Below are 26,189 nucleotides of genomic sequence, written 5' to 3'. Positions count from 1 at the left end.
ACTCTGCAGCCACCACAAGAGAGATACCCTGGCCCTGGGGGACAGGCTGATCATCTGATGAATATCTACATGTGACCCGGACCACTTGTCCAGAAGGTCCCACTGAAAGGTCCTCGCATGGAACCTGCCGAATGGAATGGCCTCGTAAGACGCCACCATCTTTCCCAGAATTTGAGTGCATTGATGGACCGACACCCTTTTTGGCTTTAACAGGTCCCTGTCCACGTTCTGGAGTTCCTGGGCCTTTTCCATCGGGAGAAAAACCCTTTTTCGTTCCGTATCCAGAATCATGCCTAAGAAAGGAAAACGGGTCGTTGGAACCAACTGTAACTTTGATAGATTGAGAATCCAGCTGTGCAGTTGCAACACCCTCAGGGAGAGTGACGCGCAGTTCAGCAACTGTTCTCTCGATCTCACTTTTATTAGGAGACCGTCCAAGTACGGGATAATTGTGACACCCTGCTTGCGCAGGAGCACCATCATTTCCGCCATTACCTTGGTGAAAATCCTCGGGGCCGTGGAAGCCCAAACGGCAACGTCTGAAATTGGTAATGAATCCTGTACAGTAAATCTCAGGAACGCCTGATGAGGAGGATATATGGGGACATGAAGGTATGCATCCTTTATGTCCAGGGACACCATATAATCCCCCCCCCCCCCCCCTCCAGGCTGGCGATGACCGCTCTGAGCAATTCCATCTTGAATTTGAACCTTTTCAAGTATAGGTTTAAGGATTTTAACTTCAGAATGGGTCTGACCGAACCATCCGGTTTTGGAACCACAAACAGGGTTGAGTAGTACCCCGTCCCCTGTTGAAGCAGGGGCACCTGGACCACCACTTGTTGAAGACACAGCTTTTGAATTGCATTTAAAACTACTTCCCTTTCCGGGGAAGAAGCTGGTAGGGCCAGCTTGTAACCCTGGGAAACAATGTCTATTGCCCAGGGATCCACCTGTGATTGAATCCAGACGTGGTTGAAATGTCGAAGACGTGCCCCCACTGGGGCGGACTCCCTCAGGGGAGCCCTAGCGTCATGCGGTGGATTTTGTAGAAGCCGAGGAGGACTTCTGTTCCTGGGAACTAGCTGTAGTTGGGAGCTTTTTCCCTCTACCCTTACCTCTGGCGAGAAAGGAAGATCCCCGTACTCTCTTGGATTTATGCGACCGAAAGGACTGCATCTGATAATGTGGCGTTTTCTTTTGCTGTGAGGAAACATAAGGTAAAAAAGTGGATTTACCTGCAGTAGCTGTGGAAACCAGGTCCGTGAGACCTTACCCAAATAATTCCTCACCCTTGTAAGGCAAAACCTCCATATGCTTCTTTGAGTCGGATCACCCGTCCATTGTCGGGTCCACTGGGCTCGTCTAGCAGAAATCGCCATGGCGTTGGCTCTGGAACCCAGTAGGCAAACGTCTCTCTGAGCATCTCTCATATTTAGGACAGCATCCTTAATATGACCCAAGGTCAATAAAACAGTATCCTTATCCGGTGCATCAATTTCAGCAGACAAGGTATCTGTCCACGCTGCTACAGCGCTACAAACCCAAGCCGACGCTATCGCCGGTCTGAGTAATGTACCAGTATGTGTGTAAATTGACTCCAACGTAGTCTCTTGACTGCGATCAGCAGGATCCTTGAGGGTTGCGGTATCTTGAGACGGCAGCGCCACCTTCTTGGATAAGCGCGTCAACGCTTTGTCCACTCTGTCCTTAGCCGGGAAAGGATACGCCATAAGAATCCTTTTGGGAAGCTGCAGTTTCTTGTCTGGAGTTTCCCAAGCCCTTTCAAACAACTCATTTAGCTCATGTGAAGTGGGGAAAGTAACCTCAGGTTTCTTTTCCTTATACATGCGCACCCTCGTGTCCAGGACCGAGGGGTCATATGTGATATGCAACACATCTTTTATAGCAATAATCATATAATGAATACGTTTTGCCAATTTCGGTTGCAACCTCGCATCATCATAGTCGACACTGGAGTCATAATCCGTGTCTGTATCCGTGTCTGCTACTTGGGATAGTGGGCGCTTTGAGACCCAGAAGGGCCCTGCGACATAGTGAAAGGCAGGGATTGACTCTCTGTATTTCCCCTGGACTCCGCGTTGTCCAACCTTTTGTGCAATAAATTCACATTTGCATTTAAAACATTCCACATATCCAACCAATCAGGTGTCGGCATTGCCGACGGAGACACCACACTCATTTGCTCCACCTCCTCCCTAGAAGAGCCTTCCGCTGCAGACATGCCAACACACGCGTACCGACACCCCACACACTCAGGGAAATCTCTAATCTGGAGATAGTTCCCCCAACCAGGCCCTTTGGAAAGACAGAGAGAGAGTATGCCAGCACACACCCAGCGCCAACGACCCTGGAAACACAAGTCCCAGCAATATACAGCGCTTGTTTGTTTTATATATAAATATATTGACTGCGCTTAAATTATGCCCCCCCCCCCTCTCTTCCTTCAAAGCCCTCTATCACTGTGTTCAGCAGGGGAGAGTCCGGGGAGCCAGCTTCTCAGCAGCGTGCTGTGGAGAAAATGGCGCTGGTTAGTGCTGTGGGATCAAGCTCCGCCCCCTCAGCGGCGGGTTTCGGTCCCGCTCAAAATACCAAATAACCTGGTGGGAGTTGGATATCATACTGCTACAGCTTGAATATACCTGTAATGCCAGCCAAGAGGATTATTGCTGCCCAGGGCACCCCCCCTGCACCCATCTGTGCCTGTGTGTGCGGGAGCAATAGCGCGCAGCGTTACCTCAGTGAAGATCCGAAGTCTTCTGCCGCCTGTGAAGTCTTCTTTCTTCGTATACTCACCCGGCTTCAATCTTCCGGCTCTGCAAGGAGGACGGCAGCGCGGCTCTGGGACGAATGGCAAGGGTGAGACCTGCGTTCCGATCCCTCTGGAGCTAATGGTGTCCAGTAACCCAAGAAGCAGAGCCTATCATTGAAGCAGGTCTGCCTCTCTCCCCTCAGTCCCACGGCACAGGGAGCCTGTTGCCAGCAGGACTCCCTGAAAATAAAAAAACCTAACAAAATTCTTTATTACAGAGAAACTCAGGAGAGCTCCCCTGAAAGTACCCAGTCTGCTCTGGGCACAGGATCTAACGGAGGTCTGGAGGAGGGGCATAGAGGGAGGAGCCAGTGCCCACCCATTCTAAACTTTCTTTATAGTGCCCATGTCTCCTGCAGAGCCTGTCTATTCCCCATGGTCCTTACGGAGTCCCCAGCATCCTCTAGGATGTAAGAGAGAAAGAAAAAAAAGTTATGCCTGTACGTCTTAAGGCTATTTGTATACAGGGTACAATAATTCTCACAGCCCAGACCCCATTGATAAACAACCATGTCAACTCCTAATGTCATCTGGATTGTGCCAGACTCTTGCTACTTGGGAGTATTTTGAAGGAGGCACATTACCTTTGCCATTACCTCTGGATCAGGATCTTCAATTGGGTCGGCCCATTCCACAGTCACAACATTACCCCATACTTTCACTTTGCCACTCATTAGCCGGCGTCTGGCTTGGGCAGCAGTTTTATGATCTTCATATTCAAGAAAGCAGAAACCTCTATTCTTTTTCTTATCATCTGGCTGATGGTACAATATTACATCAGTAAGACCTTCTGAAAAACAATATACATGCAAAAGTAGTGTCAAAAGGATGAGGGGGGGGAAAAAAAAATTCACAAAAAACCTTAAATCAAAAACTAACTCATATCCCTGTTTATTCGGTAAATTAAAGGTCCATGCTATATTGCACGGACCAAAAATTAAAACTGCCCATGCATAACACAATCTACGATCCTCTAGATTAATATAGGTCACGCTATATGGGAGCCCCAAATCAGTACAATAAAAATGGGGTCTAAATTCACCGGCCAGGACTAAGGCGTAGTGATAAAAAAAAAAAAAAACACCAAAAAAAAAAACCATGCCTCATGACAAGCTTGAGAAATTACAATAAAGTAGTGGAAACCAGTTAAAATATATATATTTTTTAATAAGAATATTAAGAATAACTTATCAAGCAACAAATGTAAAATTACGAAATCAACATTGCTTCCGGGCCTTTTGGCTAAGATCAAGTGTAGTTTCTGCTCAAGGGAACGCACGGTGAAGTATCTGTTCTTACACTGGGGGAGCAAGAGGCCCTTGTGTGGAATGGCGGACCCACCATGTGGGGCAGAGACAAAGCTTGGTCTGGCTAGAGTTCAGGAACATCCTGAAGTGCTATGTGCCTCTGGTGCTGGCAAAGCCAAGGGTGCCTGAAAATGCACTGGTGAGCAATCCAGCTTGCACTAGTATGGCACTTTGCACATCACCACTTCTGTATGCACGCACTTTTTCCTTTTCCCAGCCTTTTGGCTAGGGCAAGGATAATGTTTACTTTTCCCCCCAGCCTTTTGGATGGGCCTTATTTATTTTTACACTTATGTTTGCATGTTTCTTTTTCCACTTCACCACACCTTTTTATGTTTTTCGTGTGTTGTGTCATGTTTTTGTAGGGGTTTAGGATAGACCCTTATGGACCACCCCTACTTTTGGGGAGGGTTGAAGGTTTCTCATTACCCAGGCGGAAGCTTCGGCCAACCTTGGATGAGAAAGGGACGACCCTGAGCCGTGAAGCGGAGGGAAGTCTGAAGACCCTTTTTTCCCCCTCAGTAGGCCTTTTGGCTCTTAGGGGATGGGGAGTAACAGGGCCCTTCTCCTTTTGAAGAGGGTTTAAAGTCCTACATCCCAAACACAACTTTGCAATGTTCACTGGGTGATGAATCCATGCAACTCGGGCTTCAAGAGAAACAAACTTAAAAAAAAAAAAAAAATCATTTGAAATCGTCATAGTGCTCAGTGTGTAAGTCCTAATTGGTTCAATGTCTCACTGATATTCGGGATGAGGGATGTCAAGGCCCTGTTCAAATCAGGGATTTCAAGGTTTGCAATCAACGCCTCCATTTCGGATAGCTGTCTAGATGTGGATGGCGGAGGGCTGGATAGTCCGCACCTCTTTGGTTGTAAATGTGGTTCTAATGAGATTTGCGTTACGAATAGTCTCGCTTGTCTGAGAAATATACTTGTGACCCATTGATCGCTCATGACTTCCAGTATAGACTTTTTTTAAACTGATTTCTTGCTGTGGGAGGGTGGGTGGTTGGAGCGACGAAATTCTGTTAAGGCAAAGTATGCAATAAGGGGATTTTTTACTCACCGTAAAATCTCTCAGAGTCCATCTGGGGACGCTGCGCACTTACTAAGGGGTTAGTGTGTGGTATGGAGTTGTCACAGAATCTATTAAAAACAACCCCCTCCCAGCCCCCCCTCTAACCCCTTCCATCTACAGTCCCTCCACAGATCCAGCCCCAGTTAACGTTTAAGCCGGGACAGAAAGAAGAAACCAGCAACAAATAAACCAAACTCGCAAAAACGAAGGGAGGGATCGCAGCGTCCCCCAGATAGACCCTAAGAAAGATTTTACGATGAGTAATAATAATAATAATAATTTTATTTATATAGCGCTCTTTCTCCTATAGTACTCAAGGCGCTTAACAGATACATAGCATAATATAGTACAGAAAATAATGAAGTACATTTTCATAAAATACAGAAGCATGAAGATACTAAAAGGGACACTATGGAAATGCTTGAGTAAACAGGAAAGTCTTGAGTCTACTTTTGAAGGATTCTATAGTTGGGGCCTCTCGCACTGTGCGGGGAAGTGAGTTCCATAGAGTCGGAGCCGCATGACTAGAAGCTCGACCCCCAGATGAATTACGGTAGATTCTAGGTACTGCTAAAAGTCCTTCATCTACAGATTGCAGTAATCGAGTGGTGCAGTATGTTTCAGGTACCTTGGGCCCTGGTCATGTAATGCTTTGAAACTCCGTAAGCCAATCTTGAAGATGATTCGCCATCTTACAGGCAGCCAGTGAAGGGAGAAGAGGATGGGTGTAATGTGGCTAGAACGGGGCTGGTTGGTTAACAGCCTGGCAGCTGTGTTTTGCACCAGCTGTAAGCGTTGCAATTCTTTTGCTGGGAGACCAAGGCAGAGGGCATTACAGTAGTCTAATCGAGATGATACAAATGCATGTATGACTTTTGGCATATCATCTGAGGGAATTAAGTGCTTGATTCTGGCTATGTTCCTCAGGTGAAAGAATATGGATTTGATTGTGGCTGATATCTGATGTTTAAGTGTCAAGCCACCATCCAGGACAACGCCAAGATTCCGCACACGATCACTGGTCTGTAATTCTGAATCCCCGAGTGTAATTCCAGTTGGTTGGCTATGCTGCAGTGTTGTCCTTTGATGTTGCGGTCGTATTATAAGGACCTCTGTTTTATCCGGGTTCAGTCGCAGCCAACTGGCGCTCATCCACTCCTGTAGCTCAGCTAGACAGCCATTTAGGGTTGCTATTGGGTTATCAGTGCCCGGAGCAAAGGACAAGTACAGTTGTGTATCATCTGCATAGCAGTGGTAGACCAGGCCATGGCGCCTGATTATTTCGCCCAATGGGAGCGCATGTATACTGCAAAAAGCATGGGGGATAGTATAGAACCTTGTGGGACACCACATGGCAATGGCACTGGTGGTGAGGAGTATAATCCAGACGATACTCTGTGACCTGCCTGTGAGAAATGATTTGAACCAGCTTAGGACTGTGCCATCCAGACCACAGAAATGTATCAGTCACTCAATCAGAAGCCCATGGTCCACGGTATCAAATGCTGCAGAGAGATCCAGAAGGATTAATATGGAACAGTCACCTCTGTCTCTTGCCATCAGAAGATCATTTAACACACACACACACACACACACACACACACACGCACACGCACACACCAGGGCTGTTTCAGTGCTATGTCTTCTCCTGAATCCTGATTGAAATGGATCATATATATCATAGGTTGTCAGGCGGGTTTCCAGTTGATTTGCAACCACTTTCTCAATAACCTTTCCTAGGAAAGGAAGGTTTGATACCGGTCTGTAGTTGGTCATGCAGTCGGGATCTAAATTAGGTTTTTTAAGAAGCGGTCTAACAATTGCTTCCTTTAGGGGTCCAGGAAAAATGCCTGTCTGCAAAGAGCATTGAACAATTTTTGCAAAGACAGGACCAATTATATCCACACAACCTATTAGAAGCATGGTTGAGGCTGTGTCGAGATCACAGGTGGTGGGATGCAAAATCCGAGCAATTTCAGCAGTGTCCTTTACATCCACTGGGTCAAAGCTGGTCCATGAAGGCAGGTAGCTTATATTGGCAGGCTTTGTAGTTTGGCACTCCTTTGATGGCACTGTGGAGATTCCGGCCCGGATGGTGGATATTTTATATGCAAAGAAGTTTGCAAACTCGTTGCATCTTGCCTGGTAGAGGGTCTCATCAGTCTGCAGGCATGCTGGCTTGCAAAGCCTCTCCACTGTGCGGAAAAGTTTAGCTGGCCTATTGTTTGCTGCCGTGATCTCATTTGACAGGAACTGTGATTTCTTACGAGTGATTGTCGAGAGTGTGACCACTTTTATGTGTGGCAGAGGGAATGACCTGTGTGAAGCCCAGACCATTCATTGTGCACAGGAGGTCTTGACCAAGGCGTGAGAGCTCATCATCCACCCATGCATTGAAATCCCCGAGGATGAGCCATCTTTTATGTTCCAGAACCAGGCCAGCAACAGTGTCTGAGTAAAAGATCCCCTTTTCTCCATCAATCTGGGGGACACTGCACATTTACTATGGGGATATCCCAAAGCAATCTAACAAGAGGAGGGAGAAGAGGAGGGAGAAGTGGACGGCAAAGCCGCTGCAGTCTCCAAACCAAATGTATGGAAACTGTGAATTTGTGAAGGTACGCACGGACGACCAGGTCGCCACTCTGCACAGTTGATCAACAGAGGCCCCTCCGTGAACAGCCCAGGAGGCACCAACAGCTCTAGTCGAATGAGCCCGCAGTGGAACTGGAACTGCAGATGAACATAAGCTTGACGAATAGCAAACATGACCCAACGAGCCACCATATTTTTGGAGGCCAGCCAACCCTGCTTAGGAGCGTCAACCAGAACTAACAAGGTGTCCATACGATGAATAGCTTCCGTAAGGGAAAGAAATGCGCAAAGCCTGAACCACATCCAACAATGCCAGGTGTCGATCCTCAGCGGCCAAAGTCGTGCTAAAGGCAGGAAGAACAATGTCTTAAGATAAAATTTAGAAATCACCTTTGGCAGAAAAAGATGGCTTAGTACGCAAAACCACCCGATCATCATAGAACACCAACAAGGGTGGCCTGCAAGAGAGGGCTGCCAACTCGGAAACCCGCCGAGCTGGGGCAATAGCCAAAAACAAAAACTACCTTAAGTGTGAGAAAACATAACTCAACTGACTCTAAAAGGCTTAAAGGGAGGCTTCTGAAAAGCCGTAAGAACCAAATTTAAATACCAAGGAGGAACTGGAGGAACATAAGGAGGTTGAATTCTCAAAACTCCCTGGAGAAACGTCTGGACTTCAGGTAGAATAGCTAATCTCTTTTGAAACAGAACGGACTGACCTTTAAGTGAAGAAAGGCGAAGTCCCTTTGTCAAGCCGTCCTGAAGGCCGTGACAATCGAAAAACTCCAGGTGCAACCTTCCGTTTTTTGCACTAAACTACGTAGATACGCATACGCTGTTATAAATTTGCAAAGTGACTGGCTTTCTAGCCTGGAGCATTGTCTTCACTACAGCACGAGAAAAACCCTTTTTCTCTTAAGATGCGGGATTCAAGAACCATGCCGTCAAAGCCAGTCAAGGTAAATTGTGGAGGCGACAAGGTCCTTGAAGATGATGATCCTGGCGCAGTGGTAAACGGTAAGGCTCCTCGGCCACCATGTGCGTAGAAGAAGGTACCATTGGCGCAGAAGCCAATCCAGTGCAGTGAGAATGACTGGGAGACCTTCTCGCCGAATTCACTGAAGTAGACGTGGGATCAAGGGAATTGGTGGAAACACGTAACCCAGGCGAAACCTCCAAGGAGCTGTCATGGTGTCTACTAATGAAGCCTGAGGATCTTGGGATCTAGAGCCGTACCGATGCAATATTTTGTTGAGACAGGATGCCATGAGGTAGACGTTGGGAATTCCCCAACGAGACACTAGCAAGATGAATACGTCGTGATTAAGTTCCCATTCGCCCGCATGAACCGTGTGGCGACTGAGGAAAACCGCCTCCCAGTTTTCCACTTCCGGTGTGTGTACAGCAGAAATGGCTGGAACCCAGGACTCTGCCCAACTAAGGATGTGTTACCTCTTTCATGGATCTCCAACTCAGAGTTCCACCCTGCTTGTTGATATATGCCACTGCGGTGGCATTGTACAATTGAATGCATACTGGATGACCCTGGACAAGCATCTGTATCTGAAGCAGTGCATATCGTATTGCTCTTAATTCCAGAATATTGATCTGAAGAGACGACTCGAGTGGTCCAGAGACCCTGGAAATTATGAAACTGAAATACCGCCCCCCCCCACCACCAACCGGTGTGGCTGGCGTCTGTGGTTACCACCATCCAAGACCAAAATGGTGAAGGGAGCCCCCCTGGACAGTTTGGAATTCCAAAGCCACCACAGAAGAGACTGTCTGGTCTGAACTGACAAGCACATAAAAAAAACCCCACCACACACACACCACTGCTTGTCTAGATTTGGTCCCCTCAGTGACCAACGTCTGAGAAATTGAGCCTAAAGAGGCAGAGCATGGAACCTGGCATACAGTACTGCCTCTAATGTTGACACCATCTTCCCTAACACCTGCAAGTACAAGAGCACCGAGACTAGAGGTAAATTGCAATAGAGATCGAATCCTGATCTTGAACTTTGTCCTGGGGTAGGAACACCCTCTGATTCTTGGTGTTGAATAGGGGTCCCAGAAAAATCATCTCCTGCGACGGAAGGAGAGATGATTTGGGCAGATTCACAATCCAGCCAAAGGACTGAAGGGTGTCTATCGTGAAGTGCTGGCAAAGTGACTGAACTTATCCACCGAAATATATGGATTGAGACACTTCAGGTTGAGAATTGGGAGAAACGAACCATCCGGTTTGTTTACGAGAAAAAAAGACTGCAGTAGAATCCGTGACCTTGTTGGTGAGGGGGAACCTGAAGGACTACACCGTTTTCTATAAGCGAGGAAACTGCTCTAATCACTGCATGTCATCTGACAGGATCAGAGGAAGGGGGGGGGGGGGGGGGGGGGGTTTAAAAAATGTGTTGGGAGGTGTTTCCAGAAGATCTAGACCAGTGATTTACAACCTTTTTTTACTCGCAGCACACCGAATATTTTAAAATTGCCAAGGTACACCATCAGTTCCCCACAGAAAAAAAAAACCACACATTGGCTCTAACAGTAAAAAAATAAATCTACACATACATTGGCCTACACAGAAAAAACAATCACATTGTTCCCCACATAAATCATTTTGCTCTCCACATGATTATTCACATTGTTCCCCCCATAAATCTATAAATTCTTATTCTCCCCACATAAATCCTACTGAAATCCTATTGTTCCCCACAGGAGAAATAAAATAACAAATAATATGATCAGCTGTCCTCCTCACTGTCCCTCAGTGGCGGGGGTTGTTCATAGTGGAGTTCTGCGAATACTGAGCAGCGGGCGGTCGGGCAGGTGTGGATGTTGGTGGGTAAGGAAAGCTGTGTATGCAGTCGGGAACTGGAAGATGTGTATGCAGGCGGGTAGGCTGGCTGGGTGGTGAGACGCGGAGGCCGTGACCTATGATATCACACTGTTTTCAAGGCATTGGTCACGGCCGGGGCACGACTGATCCTCTAAGAAGAGCCCGGGCCAACATTTCACTCTGAATGTGCAGGAAGCTGCTCTGGCTCCGCGGCACACCTTGCAACTGGTCGCGGCACACTAGTGTGCCACGGCACGCTGGTTGAAAAAGCCTGATCTAGACTATAACCTCGAGAAAGGACCCCAATCACCCAACGATCTGGGTTCGACTGGGGCAATTGATCCCTGAATCGAAGTAGAGACACCCCAACCACTAACGATTCCCCCGGAAGACTCAAACAGTCATGCAGCAGGTCTACGGATTCCTTTGTTTCTTCCTCCTCTGAATGCTACTCTGCGAGTGGATCTAGAGAAATTCCGAAAGGACTGGAAACTTCCTCTGTCTTGCGTGCGAAAGGACCGAAACTGTGTAGGCTTGGGCTTTGGAGTGGCAACCGGAATAAACGGACTCTTAACCCCGTGGTAATAGAAATAATATTGGTAAGCTCTGATCAAAATAGGAACTCCCCTTCAAAAGGGAACAACTGTCAAGGTCTGGTTTGAATCAGGAGTCTGCATTCAAAGCACAAACCCAAAGTGATCTTCTAGCCGTTACCGCCAGACCAGATACCCGTGACTGGAGAGCGAAAGAATCCAAAAGGGCTTCAACCGCATAAGCAAGTGTCTCTGCGATCTGTTCTAACTGAATAGCTTCAGAAGGATCACCCGACTGTATGCCAGTAACCACTCGCATTAACCAGTCATCCACAGCCTTAAGGACCCAAGCACTTGCAAGAATAGGCCGTAAAGAATACCTGAGAAAGTAAATAGTTTTAAGGACGGCATCAGTCTTCCTATCTGTAGCATCCTTTAAAGACACTGACTGTACATACAAAATGACCGTTGCTTTTGCCATGTACGCAATAGGGGCATCGATCCTAGGAGGTGTCTCCCAAGATATTGTGGGATATTCAGTTGATCGAAAAGTCAGTTGGGTGTCTGTTTTTTCCTATCTAATAGAATAAAACAGACACCCAACCAACTTTTCAAACATTTGAATTACCCCCTTTGTGTCTTCTTCAGCAAAAGGATACAAATAGCTTTATAGGAGCCAAAAAAATTGAGTCTGGCTTAAGCCAAGCTTCCTTCAAAATATCCACAAAATGAGAGCATGATTGAAATAGAGCGACTTGTCTCTTGTCACTTAAAGAAGGAGGTCGAACTGTCCGCCACGGTCACCTCTTGAAGGTTAAGAGTTTGACAGATGGCTTCAATCAACAATCGGACCCCTGAGCTGGTGGACGTCTCTTCCTCCTCCCACTCAGGATCCACCTCACCTTCCTCTAAAGGAATCTCAGTTGAATCGAATTCCTCCCCTGGGAAGGTTAGAGTTTGTGGTGTCTGTACCCGTTTAGCAGGTCTGGATCCCGACGAGGTCACAATTTTATTTAAAGATTGTGCTAAATCAGAGACACACTTACCCATATATCTGGCCCAAGGGGGTTCTTCTGATTCCCCAGAAGCTGTACCCGATCTGGACTGAAGCAGATCAGCTATGACATCTACCATGTTTTTGGCCCACATAGGCATAGACTTATCTGTGGTGCCGCCCTATTGTCCCACAACTGGCGTCCCAGAGCATAAATTACAGATGGTACCTGGGTCCGTGCTACCTTTAGGAAGTTTGGAACCACATTGGGAACATGCAGTCAACTACTGAACCTGCATTTCCTTTTGCAGATTTGTCTGGTTTACTGGCCATGGTAATACACTGATCAATATAATACTACATAAGATCAACTCCCCTATTGTCTAATAATCAGTGTAACGTACCACAAATGTATACAGTCTATATCAAGATGTTAGTGCAGAGAACTGATCTAACCCTTAACACATAATGCCTGATCCCCACCTGTATACTTATCAGGGTGAATTATGCCATGTTAAAATCCTGTTTCTCTCTCTCCTACTCAGTAAGCTGCGCCCCATGTCTGTCAGCGCTGATGCAGAGAGTGTTAAGATGGTGTCCGCTGTCCAAGTCCACCCTCACATTCAGTCATGGGCGGGACAGAGCGGCTACCAAAGCGGGAAGAGCGCAGCGGGAATTCTGAGACCGCCTCCAGATCCCCCTCAGGAAAATCACCTGTCGCAGCAGCAAAAACCCCTTCAGTTAGGGGATAGACGTGGCCAGCGCTTCTAGTCTGCTGCTTTCTGTATGACGGCAGAGGGATATACAGGCGCGGCTCCTGCTTACCCTCCACTGCGGTCCCACAACCATCTGTATGACAGCAGAGGGATCTAGGGTAGCGGGTGACACTGACACATCGCCTAATGGCGAGATGCGCTGTGAGGAAGAGAGAAATAAAATAGCAGGTTGCCCGTCCTACCTGTTACAGTGACTCCTCGGTGCTGGAGGCCGCTGGCATGTAGACTTTCTAGAGGCATGGTTATTGAGAAGCAAGACACAGCCGCATACCTATCTAACCTCACTCATAAAATGCTTGTCGCCTGTATACAGGGACGAAGCATACTTTAAAAAACAAATATGAAATTAAAACCTGGTCTTAAAACTGGCAGCAAAAATAAAAAAAATAAAAACTGCGTCTGTCCTTCAAGGCACAAAACTAAAATGGGGGCTGGATCTGTGGAGAGACTGTAGATGGGAGGGGTTGGAAGGGGGGGGGGGGGGGGGAGAGTAATTATTAATAAATTTTGTGCCGAAACTCCATACCACACACACACACCAACCCCTTAATAAGTGTGCAGCGTCCCCCAGATTGATAGAGAAAATAAGAATTTACTCACCGGTAATTCTATTTCTCGTAGAACGTAGTGGATGCTGGGGACTCCGTAAGGACCATGGGGAATAGTAGGATCCGCAGGAGACTGGGCACTCTAAAGAAAGACTTAGTACTATCTGGTGTGCACTGGCTCCTCCCTCTATGCCCCTCCTCCAGACCTCAGTTAAGGAAACTGTGCCCGGAAGAGCTGACTTTACAAGGAAAGGATTTTGGAATTCCGGGTAAGACTCATACCAGCCACACCGTATAACTTGTGATAAACATACCCAGTTAACAGTATGAACAAACAATAGAGCATCAACCAATGGAAGCCAACATAACATAACCCTTTTCAGCAATAACTATATACACGTATTGCAGAAAGTCCGCACTAGGGACGGGCGCCCAGCATCCACTACGGACTACGAGAAATAGAATTACCGGTGAGTAAATTCTTATTTTCTCTAACGTCCTAGTGGATGCTGGGGACTCCGTAAGGACCATGGGGATCATACCAAAGCTCCCAAACGGGCGGGAGAGTGCGGATGACTCTGCAGCACCGAATGGGCAAACACCAGGTCCTCCTCAGCCAGGGTATCAAACTTGTAGAACTTTGCAAATGTGTTTGAACCCGACCAAGTAGCAGCTCGGCAAAGCTGTAATGCCGAGACCCCTCGGGCAGCCGCCCAAGAAGAGCCCACCTTCCTTGTGGAATGGGCTTTTACTGATTTTGGATGCGGCAATCCAGCCGCAGAATGAGCCTGCTGAATCGTGTTACAAATCCAGCGAGCAATGGTTTGCTTTGAAGCAGGAGCACCCAGCTTGTTGGATGCATACAGGATAAACAGCGAGTCAGTCTTCCCGACTCCAGCCGTCCTGGCAACATAGATCTTCAAAGCCCTGACTACATCAAGCAACTTGGAATCCTCCAAGTCACGAGTAGCCGCAGGCACCACAATGGGTTGGTTCAGATGAAAAGAGGACACCACCTTTGGCAGAAACTGCGGACGAGTTCGCAATTCTGCCCTGTCCATATGGAAAACCAGATAGGGGCTTTTACATGACAAAGCCGCCCATTCTGACACACGCCGAGGCCAGGGCCAACAGCATGACCACTTTCCACGTGAGATACTTTAGCTCCACCGTCTTAAGTGGCTCAAACCAATGGGATTTCAGGAAAGCCAAAACCACGTTAAGATCCCAAAGTGCCACTGGTGGCACAAAAGGAGGCTGAATATGCAGCACTCCCTTAACAAACGTCTGAACCTCAGGCAGTGAAGCCAGTTCTTTTTGAAAGAAAATGGATAGGGCCGAAATCTGGACCTTTATGGACCCTAATTTCAGGCCCATAGTCACACCAGACTGTAGGAAGTGCAGGAATCGACCCAGTTGGAATTCCTCTGTAGGGGCCTTCCTGGCTTCACACCAAGCAACATATTTTCGCCATATACGGTGATAATGTTTCGCTGTCACGTCCTTCCTAGCCTTTATCAGCGTAGGAATAACTGCTTCCGGAATGCCCTTTTCTGCTAGGATCCGGTGTTCAACCGCCATGCCATCAAACGCAGCCGCGGTAAGTCTTGGAACAGACAGGGCCCCTGTTGTAACAGGTCCTGTCTGAGAGGCAGAGGCCACGGGTCCTCTGTGAGCATTTCTTGCAATTCCGGCTACCAAGTCCTTCTTGGCCAATCCGGAACAATGAGTATTGTTCTCACTCTTTTTCTTACAATTCTCAGCACCTTTGGTATGAGAGGAAGAGGAGGAAACACATAGACCGACTGGAACACCCTCGCTGTTACCAGTGCGTCCACAGCTATCGCCTGAGGGTCCCTGGACCTGGCGCAATACCTTTTTAGCTTTTTGTTGAGACGGGACGCCATCATGTCTACCTGTGGCAGTTCCCATCGATTTGCAATCAGCGTGAAGACTTCTTGATGAAGTCCCCACTCTCCCGGGTGGAGGTCGTGTCTGCTAAGGAAGTCTGCTTCCCAGTTGTCCACTCCCGGAATGAACACTGCTGACAGTGCTAGTACGTGATTCTCCGCCCACCGAAGAATCCTGGTGGCTTCTGCCATTGCCACCCTGCTTCTTGTGCCGCCCTGGCGGTTTACATGGGCCACTGCCGTGATGTTGTCTGATTGAATCAGCACCGGTTGGTTTCGAAGCAGAGGCTCCGCTTGACTCAGGGCGTTGTATATGGCCCTTATTTCCAGGATATTGATGTGCAGACAAGTCTCTTGACTTGACCACAACCCTTGGAAGTTTCTTCCTTGAGTGACTGCCCCCCACCCTCGGAGGCTTGAATCCGTGGTCACCAGGACCCAGTCCTGTATGCAGAATCTGTGGCCCTCGAGGAGGTGAGCACCTTGTAGCCACCACAGAAGAGACACCCTGGCCCTGGGGGACAGGGTGATCATCCGATGCATCTGAAGATGCGATCCGGACCACTTGTCCAGCAGATCCCACTGAAAGATCCTCGCATGGAACCTGCCGAAGGAAATGGCTTCGTATGATGCCACCATCTTTCCCAGGACTCGCGTGCAGTGATGCACAGACACCTGTTTTGGCCTTAGGAGGTCTCTGACCAGAGTCACGAGCTCCTGAGCCTTCTCCTCCGGGAGAAACACCTTCTTCTGGTCTGTATCCAGAATCATGCCCAGGAAGGGCAGACGCGTCGCAGGAATCAGCTGCGACTTTGGAATGTTCAGAATCCAGCCGTGCTGACGCAACACTTCCTGAGAGTGTGCTACGCTGATCAGCAACTGCTCCCTGGACCTCGCCTTTATGAGGAGATCGTCCAAGTATGGGATAATTGTAACCCCTTGCTTCCGAAGGAGCACCATCATCTCCGCCATCACTTTGGTAAAAACTCTCGGTGCCGTGGACAGACCAAACGGCAACGTCTGGAATTGGTAATGACAGTCCCGTACCACAAACCTGAGGTACTCCTGATGAGGCGGATAAATGGGGACATGCAAGTAAGCATCCTTGATGTCCAGAGACACCATAAAATCCCCTTCCTCCAGGCTTGCAATGACCGCTCTGAGCGATTCCATTTTGAACTTGAATTTCTTCAGATAAAAGTTCAGGGATTTTAAATTTAAAATGGGTCTGACCGAACCGTCCGGTTTCGGTACCATAAACATAGTGGAATAGTAGCCCCTTCCCCGTTGAAGGGGGGGGGACCTCTAGCACCACTTTCTGGAGAAAAAGTTTGTGAATTGCCTCCACCACTATCTCCCTTTCCATGGGGGAAGCTGGTAGGGCCGATTTTAGGTAACGGTGAGGGGGCATCACCTCGAATTTCAGCTTGTATCCCTGAGACCCAATTTGTATAGCCCAAGGATCCACCTGTGAGCGAACCCACTGGTGGCTGAAATGTCGGAGACGCGCCCCCACAGCTCCTGGCTCCGCCTGTGGAGCCCCAGCGTCATGCGGTGGATTTAGTGGAAGCCGGGGAAGACTTTTGTTCCTGGGAACTAGCTGCGTGGTGCAGCTTTTTTCCTCTACCCCTGCCTCTGGCAAGAAAGGACGCACCTCTGACCTTCTTGCTCCTCTGAGAACGAAAGGACTGCATTTGGTAATACGGTGCTTTCTTAGGTTGTGGAGGGACATAAGGCAAGAAATTTGATTTCCCAGCCGTAGCTGTGGAAACTAGGTCCGAGAGACCGTCCCCAAACAATTCCTCACCCTTATAAGGTAAAACCTCCATGTGTTTTTTAGTGTTGGTATCCCCTGTCCATTGCCGAGTCCATAAGACCCTTCTGGCAGAAATGGACATAGCGTTAACTCTAGAGCCCAGCAGGCAAATGTCCCTCTGGGCATCCCACATATATAGGACTGCGTCCTTGATATGTGCCAGGGTCAGTAGAACAGTGTCTTTGTCTAGGGTATCTAACTCCTCAGACAGAGAATCCGTCCATGCAGCTACCGCACTACACATCCAAGCCGAAGCAATTGCTGGCCTCAGTAGTGTGCCAGAATGTGTATAAACTGACTTCAGGATAGCTTCCTGCTTTCTATCCGCAGGATCCTTTAGGGCGGCCGTATCCGGAGACGGCAGGGCCACCTTCTTAGACAAGCGTGTCAACGCCTTGTCTACCCTAGGGGAGGATTCCCAGCGTAACCTGTCCGTTGGCGGGAAAGGATACGCCATAAGTAATCTCTTGGAAACTATCATCTTCCTGTCAGGGGAATCCCACGCTTTTTCACATAATTCATTTAATTCATGTGAAGGGGGAAAAGTCACTTCATGCTTTTTCTCCCCATACATATAAATCCTCTTGTCAGGGACAGGATTTTCCACAGAAATGCGTAATACATCCTTCATAGCTACAATCATGTAGCAGATGGCCTTAGTCATTTTAGACTGCAACTTTGCCTCATCGTCATCGGAGTCAGATTCTGTGTCAACTATCTGGGATAGTGTGCGCTTTTGGGACCCTGACGGCCTCTGCGCTGTAGGATCAGGCATGGGCCGAGACCCTGCCTGTCCCCCGGTTACAGTTTTATCCAATCTGTTATTCAAGGAGTTTACATTATCATTTAACACCTTCCACATAGCCATCCAATCAGGTGTCGGCACCGTCGGCGGCGACACCACACAGCTGCACTTGTTCTGCCTCCACGTATCCTTCCTCATCAAACATGTCGACACAGGCGTACCGACACACAGCACACACACAGGGAATGCTCTGACTGAGGACAGGACCCCACAAAGGCTTTTGGGGAGACAGAGAGAGTATGCCAGCACACACCCCAGCGCTATATAACCCAGGGATTACACTGTAACTTAGTGTTTACCCTGTAGCTGCTGTTAATATATATACTGCGCCTAAATTTATGTGCCCCCCCTCTCTTTTTTACCCTCTATTGCACCTGTATACTGCAGGGGAGAGCCTGAAGAGCGTCCTTCCAGCGGAGCTGTGAAGAGAAAATGGCGCTGGTGTGCTGAGGAAGAAGGCCCCGCCCCCTCAGCGGCAGGCTTCTGTCCCGCTTTAATGTGTAAAAAATGGTGGGGGCTCTGGCATATATACAGTCCCAGACTGTATATATGTCTCTTTTTGCCAAAAAAGGTACTTAATTGCTGCCCAGGGCGCCCCCCCCCCCCCCCTGCGCCCTGCACCCTACAGTGACCGGAGTGTGCGGTGTGCTGTGGGAGCAATGGCGCACAGCTGCAGTGCTGTGCGCTACCTTAAGTGAAGACAGGAGTCTTCAGCCGCCGATTTCGATGTCTTCATGCTTCTGTTCTTCTGGCTCTGCGAGGGGGACGGCGGCGCGGCTCCGGGAACGGACGATCAAGGTTAGGTACCTGTGTTCAATCCCTCTGGAGCTAATGGTGTCCAGTAGCCTAAGAAGCGCTACCTAGCTGCCGTGAGTAGGTTTGCTTCTCTCCCCTCAGTCCCTCGTAGCAGAAAGTCTGTTGCCAGCAGAAGCTCTCTGAAAACAAAAAACCTAACAAAATACTTTCTAATCTAGCAAGCTCAGGAGAGCCCACTAGGAGCACACAGCTCGGCCGGGCACAGATTCTAACTGAGGTCTGGAGGAGGGGCATAGAGGGAGGAGCCAGTGCACACCAGATAGTACTGAATCTTTCTTTAGAGTGCCCAGTCTCCTGCGGAGCCCGCTATTCCCCATGGTCCTTACGGAGTCCCCAGCATCCACTAGGACGTTAGAGAAAATAGGATTTTAATTATCTACTATCACCTACCGGTAAATCCTTTTCTTGTAGTCCGTGGGGGATACTGGGAATCCATTAAGTACCATGGGGTATAGACTGGTCCACTAGGAGCCATGGGCACTTAAAGAAATTGATAGTGTGCGCTTGCTCCTCCCTCGACGCCCCTCCTACCAGACTCAGTCTAGGAAACTGTGCCCGACGAGACGGACATACTTTGAGAGAAGGATAGATAAAAAAGTGGTGCGATTACCAACCAGCACACACAGAACAAGAGGACAGCCATGCTAACCAAACTTGAAACAGAACCAGCAACAGCTGAACAAACCAGGATACTTAACCAAGTAATACCCCTTTTCCACTAGCTAAAAAAACACGGGTAAATGCATGGGGCGCGCATTTACCCGTGTTTTTTGCTAGTGGAAAAGGGTCCCTCTGCAAAAACCCGGATCAAGTGATCCGGGAATCCTACCCGGGTAGCTTACCGGGTTGAACACAAGTTCAACCCGGTAAGCTGTGCAGCGTAAACGGAAGCCGTGTCAATGCGACACGGCTCCAGTTCAGAGTATGGAAGGGCGGCAATGGGAGATCATGTGATCTCCCAGCGCCGCCAGCAGCGTCACCAACCTGGCAATATGCCAGGTTGGTGAGTGCAGCGGGAAAGGGGGATGAGCACGGGCCGCAGCCGGGTAGCACGTGTCAGGCTCCCGGCTGCGACCCGTGCTTCTAGGTGGAAAAGGGGTATAAGCGCAGAAAGAACAAAGAACCGGGCGGGCACCCAGAATCCTCTACAGACTACGAGAAAAGTATTTACCGGTAGGTAATTAAAATCCTATTTTCTGTTACGTCCTAGGGGATACTGGGAATCCATTTAGTACCATGGGGAAGTACCAAAGCTCCCAAACCGGGTGGGAGAGTGCCGAGGTTCCTGCAGAACTGATTGACCAAACTGAAGGTCAAAGTATCGAACTTGTAAACCTTAGCAAACGTGTTTGAACCTGACCAAGTAGCTGCTCGGCAGAGCTGGAAAGCCGAGACCCCCCCCCCCCCCCCGGGCAGCCACCCAGGAAGAACCCACCGACCTAGCAGAGTGGGCCTGTACAGATATTGGGACCGGCAAGCCTGCCATGGAATAAGCATGCTGGATAGTGAGCCTGATCCAGAGTGCAATTGTCTGCTTTGAAGCAGGACACCCAATTTCATTGGGATCATAAACGAACGAACAGAGTCGTATTTCCTGCGACGAGCTACTCACTTTACATACACCTTCAAAGCCCTCACAACATCCAAAGAAATAGAGGTGTCCGTATAAACCGGAACCACAATAGGTTGGTTGATGTGAAATGCGGACACCACCTTAGGAAGAAATTCAGAGTTCAGCTCTGTCCTCATGGAAAATTAAGTAGGGGCAACGCCCCCAACTCCGTCACACGTCTTGCTGAAGCCAAGGCCAACAGTGTGACGGTCTTCCACGTAAGTTACTTTAAGTCTACCTCCTGTAACGGTTCAAACCAGTCCGATTGGAGGAACTGCAGCACCAAATTGAGATCCCAAGGTGCCGTGGGAGGAACAAAGGGAGGTCGGATATGCAGAACACCTTTCAAGAACATCTGGACCTCAGGGAGAGAAGGAAGCCACTTGTTTCTGAAAGTAAATAGACAAGGCCGAAATCTGGACTTTAATAGAGCATAGACGTAGGCCCACATCCACTCCCGACCGCAGAAAAAGTCCCTGATGGAATTCTACTGCAGAGAATTGTCTGCTCTCACACCAAGAGACATATTTCTTCCAGATACGGTGGTAATGCTTAGACGGTACCCCCTTCCTGGCTTGGATCATAGTCGGGAATCCCACTCCTGGCTAGAATCAGCCGTTCAACTTCCATGCCGTTAAACTTCGCCGCGGTAAGTCTGGATAGACGAACGGGCCCTATTGCAGAAGATCCTTGTGCAGAGGTAGAGGTCACGGATCGTCGATCAGCATCTCGAGAAGATCCACGTACCAGGCCTTTCAAGGCCAGTCTGGAGCAATGAGGATTGCTTGAACCTTTTCCCTTTTTATTCTTTTTAGAATTCTTGGGATCAGAGGAAGTGGAAGAAACACGTACACCAGCTGGTAGACCCACAGAGTTGTCAGAGCGTCTACCGCCACTGCTCATGTCTCTCTCGACCTGGAATACCGCTTGAGCTTCTTGTTGAGTCGAGATGCTATTATGTCGATCTGTGGATATCGCCGACATGTCAACCTCCGGATGAAGGCCCCACTCCCCTAGGTGTAGGTCGCGTCTGCCAAGGAAGTCTGCTTCCCAATTATCTACTCCCGGAATGAAGATCGCCAACAACGCCATGGCGTGTTTTTCCTCCTAGAGGAGAATTCTTGACAACTCTGACATTGCTGCTCTGCTTTTCAGTCCGCCCTGTCGGTTTATGTACATTACCGCCGTCACATTGTCCGGCTGGACGTTTATGGCCTGATTCCGAAGTAGGGGTGAGGCCTTCAGAAGGGCATTGTAGACTGCCCCGAGTTCGAGACGGTTTATTGGAAGGACGACTTCCTGACTTCACCATCTTCCCTGAAACTGCACCCCCTGGGTGACTGCTCCCCAACCTCTGAGGCTTGCGTCTGTGGTTAGCAGAATCCAATTCTGAATCCCAAACCTCTGACCCTCGACTAGGTGAGAAGTCTGTAGCCACTATAGAAGGGAGATCCTGGCTTTTGGCGACAGACTAATCCTCTGGTGCATGTGAAAATGAGATCCGTACCATTTGTGCATGAAACCTCCTGCACTGAATCGCCTCGTAAGAGGCCACCATTTTCCCTAGAAGACGAGATGCACCGAGATCGGGGTTGGCTTCAGGACAGTCCAAACCATCGACTGGATTACTATAGCCTTTTCCGAGGGAAGGAACATTCTCCGAGACTCTGTGTCCAGTATCATTCCCTCCCAGGAAAGGAAGCCTCTGTCTGTTCCAGGTGAGATTTTGGTAGGTTCAGAATCCACCAGTGATTCAGGAGTAGTCTGGAGGAGAGGCCAATGCTGTCCAACAACCGCTCCGTGGACGGTGCCTTTATCAGAAGATCGTCCAGGTACAGAATTATGTTCACTCCGTTTGCGGAGTAGAAACATCATCTCTGCCATCACCTTGGGAGAACATTCTCGGTGCCGTAGAGAGACCAAATGGAAGGGCCTAGAACTGGTAGTGACAGTCCTGCAGTGCAAACTGTAGATAAGCCTGATGAGGCGGCCAGATCGTAATGTGAAAATACGCATCCTTGATATCCAGAGACACTAGGAATTCCCCTTCCTCCAGACCAGAGATCACCGCTCTCAGAGACTGCATCTTAAATTTGAACACTCGTAAGTACAGCTTCAACGACTTGAGTTTCAGAATCAGTCTTACCGAACCGTCCGGTTTTGGTACTTCAAACCAGTTGGAATAGTATCCCTTGTTTTGCAGATGAGGTGGAACTGGAACAATGACCTGGATTTGTACAAGTTCTTGAATGACGTCCATACTTGCCTCTCATGAAACTGGTAAGACCGATTTGAAGAATCTGTGAGGTGGAAGCTCTTGGAACTCCAGTCTGCAACCCTGGGTAATAAGATATTACCCAGGGATCCTGGCACGAAGTTGTCCAGATGTGACTGAAGAGTTTTAGCCGAGCTCCCACCTGCCAGTCTTCTAGGCATCTCGGTACACCTTCAAGCTGAAGGTTTTGAGGAAGCAGAGCTTGATCCCTGTTCCTGTGAACTTGCAGTTGCTGGTTTGCGTGGTTTACCTCTAGCGCCTCTGGTGGCGGTAGAAGAACCTATGAGATTGCCCCTAAACTTGGCTGTCCGAAAGGACTGTAAATTGGGTCCCGAGTAAGGCTTCCTAGCTAGGGGAGCTGCAGAAGGAAAGTATGTGGACTTACCCACAGTAGCTTTGTAGATCCATTTGTCTAGTTCATCTCCAAATAAGGCCTCGCTTGTGAAAGGTAGGCCTTCCACGCCTTTCCTGGAATCCGCATCCGCAGTCTACTGGCATAGCCATAGACCTCTGCGTGCAGACACTGCCACAGATGTAGTGCGTGCATTAAGCAAGCCTATTTCTTTTATGGCTTCCACCATAAAGTTTGCAGAGTCATGTGTATGTTGCCGGAGCAAAACAAAGTCCCCTTGAGGCAAGGTATCTAACTGCTCAATTAGGTTACCCGACCATTTAGCAATGGCTCGCATAATCCACCCACATGCTATAGTGGGTCTCTGGACCGCCCTAACAGCTGTATACAAAGATTTGAACGTATTCTCAATTTTGCAGTCAGCCGTGTCTTTTAGGGAGGCTGCACCCGGGACAGGCAATACAGTTTTCCGTGAGAGCCTGGATACTGATGAATCCACTATCGGTGGATTTTCCCATTTTTTTCCTATCCTCAGGAGGAAAAGGAAAGGATGATAACAACCGCTTAGGGATTTGAAATTTTCTATCAGGATTAACCCATGGTACTTCAAACAGGGTATTTAGTTCCTTTGACACAGGAAAAGTGACTGAGGATTTCTCGGTCACCTTGTCAGGGATATTCAGAAGTTCTATAAGAGCCTCTATTCCCTACGACAGAGTACCCTCCCCCACCTGACCCCTCATCATCAGTCAGACTGCAGGATATGGGCCAAAGTGCGTTTTTGCGGACAAATGGCAGGGGACTGAGACGCTGGTTTGGGTACGCAGTCTCTTTTCATAAACTCAGTCATAGATTGTTTAAAGTTTTGCGTTGCTGCGATAACTTAGTAGAGATTGTGGAAATCATTCCCCTAATGGAGTCCAACCATGCTGGTTCTGCCCCACTACCCTGGGAAGGTACACTACACTGAGTACACACTAGTGAACCCCCTGGGGAAGAGGAACACTGTGCCTTACATGAAACACTCTTTGCCTGACATACTGTAACAGTGACTGCACACACACACACACACACTGGAAAAGGTTAAATGCACAATACAAACCTACAAAGAGCCCTTCCAGGGAGAGACAGAGGGAGTATAAAACCAGTATACGGCGCCCTTAACGCTAATGCCAAGCTTAGCAGGGTCGCAGACTATGCCAAGCTTAAGCGGGTCGCAGACTAAGTCCATAGATTAGGGATTTGGTAAACTAATAATCGCTCCTCCCCTGCTATGACCCCCTGGTACCGCTGAGGTAATCTGGAGTCTCTCCGGAGGAACTGCGCGTCCCTGTCAGTAAGTGTCTGTCAGCTGCAGGGGGAAAATGGCGCTGGTGAGCTGTTGGATCCGCTCATAGTGAAGCCCCGCCCCTTCAATGGGGCGCAGTCTTCCAGCTCTTTTTTTATGCTGGCTGTGTGTGTCTTGAGCATAAAATGGAGACAGACTCCTTTTATGGCTATGTTGCTAGTCTGGGTACTGTGTCCGCTATTCAGTGTCTGTGTCCGTACACACAGCGGGAGACGCAGTCCCCCTGTTTAGAAGCCGTGCATCTCCGTACCCTCGTGCCGCCATAATGGCCGGCGACGCGCTAACCGGGACGCTGGTTTAGTACTCACCACTATTCATTCTTCTGGCTCTGTTAGGGGTGGCGGTGTGCTGCGAGAATGTACGCTAGCCGTGGTGGGGCTTGCAAATATTTCCCTCAGGAGCTAGTGTCCTGTTAGCGGTGAACAGGACCATTAACCCTGAGAGATGTTGGGCCGTTCCCCACCCCCTAAGTCCCACGAAGCAGGCAGGCTGGTGCCATCCAGTCCTGCCTGAAAATAACTAACTCAGAAAATAAATGCAGAAAACTTCAGGAGCTTCAAGAGACGTGACCGGCTCCTCAAGGCACACTTTTCTAAACAGAGTCTGGTAGGAGGCGCAGAGAGGGAGGAGCCAGCACACACTATCAACTTCTTAAAGTGCCCCATGGCTCCTATATAGACCCGTCTATACCCCATGGTACTAAATGGATTCCCAGCATGCTCTGGGACGTAAGAGAAAAGGTATTTACTTACTTTAGGACTGATCATAGAACACCATGCACACACCAAGTCTGACAATGAACTGAGCGTCTTATGTAGGTAATGGCAATGATCCCCTTCAGAAGGTAAACAAAAAGAGTGGATATTTTGGATCTAGCAGTAGAGAATATGTTTACACTGCTCGTGCACGCTTCTCTCATAGACTTTACATCGTGAATGTATCGCGTCTCTTTATTTTGATACCTCAACCATATTTTTCCATTCAGGCACTCTCTCAAAATAGGTCTCATAGTAAAAAAAAAAAAAAACCTTACAGAATAAATATATAGATATCCGATTGGTATAAAAAGCTCACAATATCACCAGGACAGAAAGCTGACAGCAGGGCAAAGATTAAAAAATAAGACAGACTACAAGAAAAAGACTAATTTATTAGTAAGGTCAAAACGGTAACTTCCCTGGTAGCCCAATCTCAGCTTCACTCAGAGCGGTGGATGAAAGCCCTTCTCAGTATTCCCCCTCTAGTACAGCCACTGTGTTGCTGTGCTCTCCACACAACCCCGATTATGCTCAGTAGCAGCATGTTGTAGTTCTTAAGGGGTTGGAATGACAAGCAAAATTCCTCCCTTTCTCCACCATCTCTAACCATGTTTTGGTATCTGATGAAGGCATGTGCTACGTAACTGCCCATGGACTTCACAGCTGCTCATGATTCATTTGAAGGGACAACTATGCATAAGACAATAAAAACCTAGACTCAGTGACCATACTACTGCATTAATAGTTACACAGGCCACCTCACTGTCAGAGCGTTGTTTTTACTTTATTATTGCGTAGTTACAATCGGACCCATATGTTGCCCATCACTATGAGGACTGACCATTTATTTGGGTAATTTCCAGTTTCAGAATAAAAGCACTGCATTGGTATTCTACTTCCCTTCATATGCGTGTTTATCATGTCAAAATCCTTCTAAAAAGTGTATACAAGACTACAGGGGTAATTGTATGATGTAATTAGGTTTCTTCCT

General features: G+C 48.4%; 1 protein-coding gene across 9 annotated transcripts in view; it reads right to left on the bottom strand.

The window, feature by feature from the left end:
• The window catches only part of SYNCRIP (synaptotagmin binding cytoplasmic RNA interacting protein), a 165,415-nt gene that overhangs the window by 20,170 nt on the left and 119,056 nt on the right, over positions 1 to 26,189 (bottom strand). For 8 of the 9 annotated variants that reach the window (XM_063916954.1, XM_063916955.1, XM_063916957.1 and 5 more), the window contains one exon: positions 3,418 to 3,623. In XM_063916954.1, coding sequence (XP_063773024.1) covers positions 3,418 to 3,623 — 206 coding nt within the window. The remainder of the gene's footprint in view (positions 1 to 3,417; positions 3,624 to 26,189) is intronic. The other variant, XM_063916953.1, reaches the window with a different exon arrangement.

This window comes from Pseudophryne corroboree, chromosome 4 (assembly GCF_028390025.1).
Source record: "Pseudophryne corroboree isolate aPseCor3 chromosome 4, aPseCor3.hap2, whole genome shotgun sequence".
NCBI lineage: Eukaryota > Metazoa > Chordata > Amphibia > Anura > Myobatrachidae > Pseudophryne > Pseudophryne corroboree.
The sequence above is the reverse complement of the archived record's forward strand: the minus strand, read 5'-3'. Positions and strand labels throughout refer to the sequence as shown.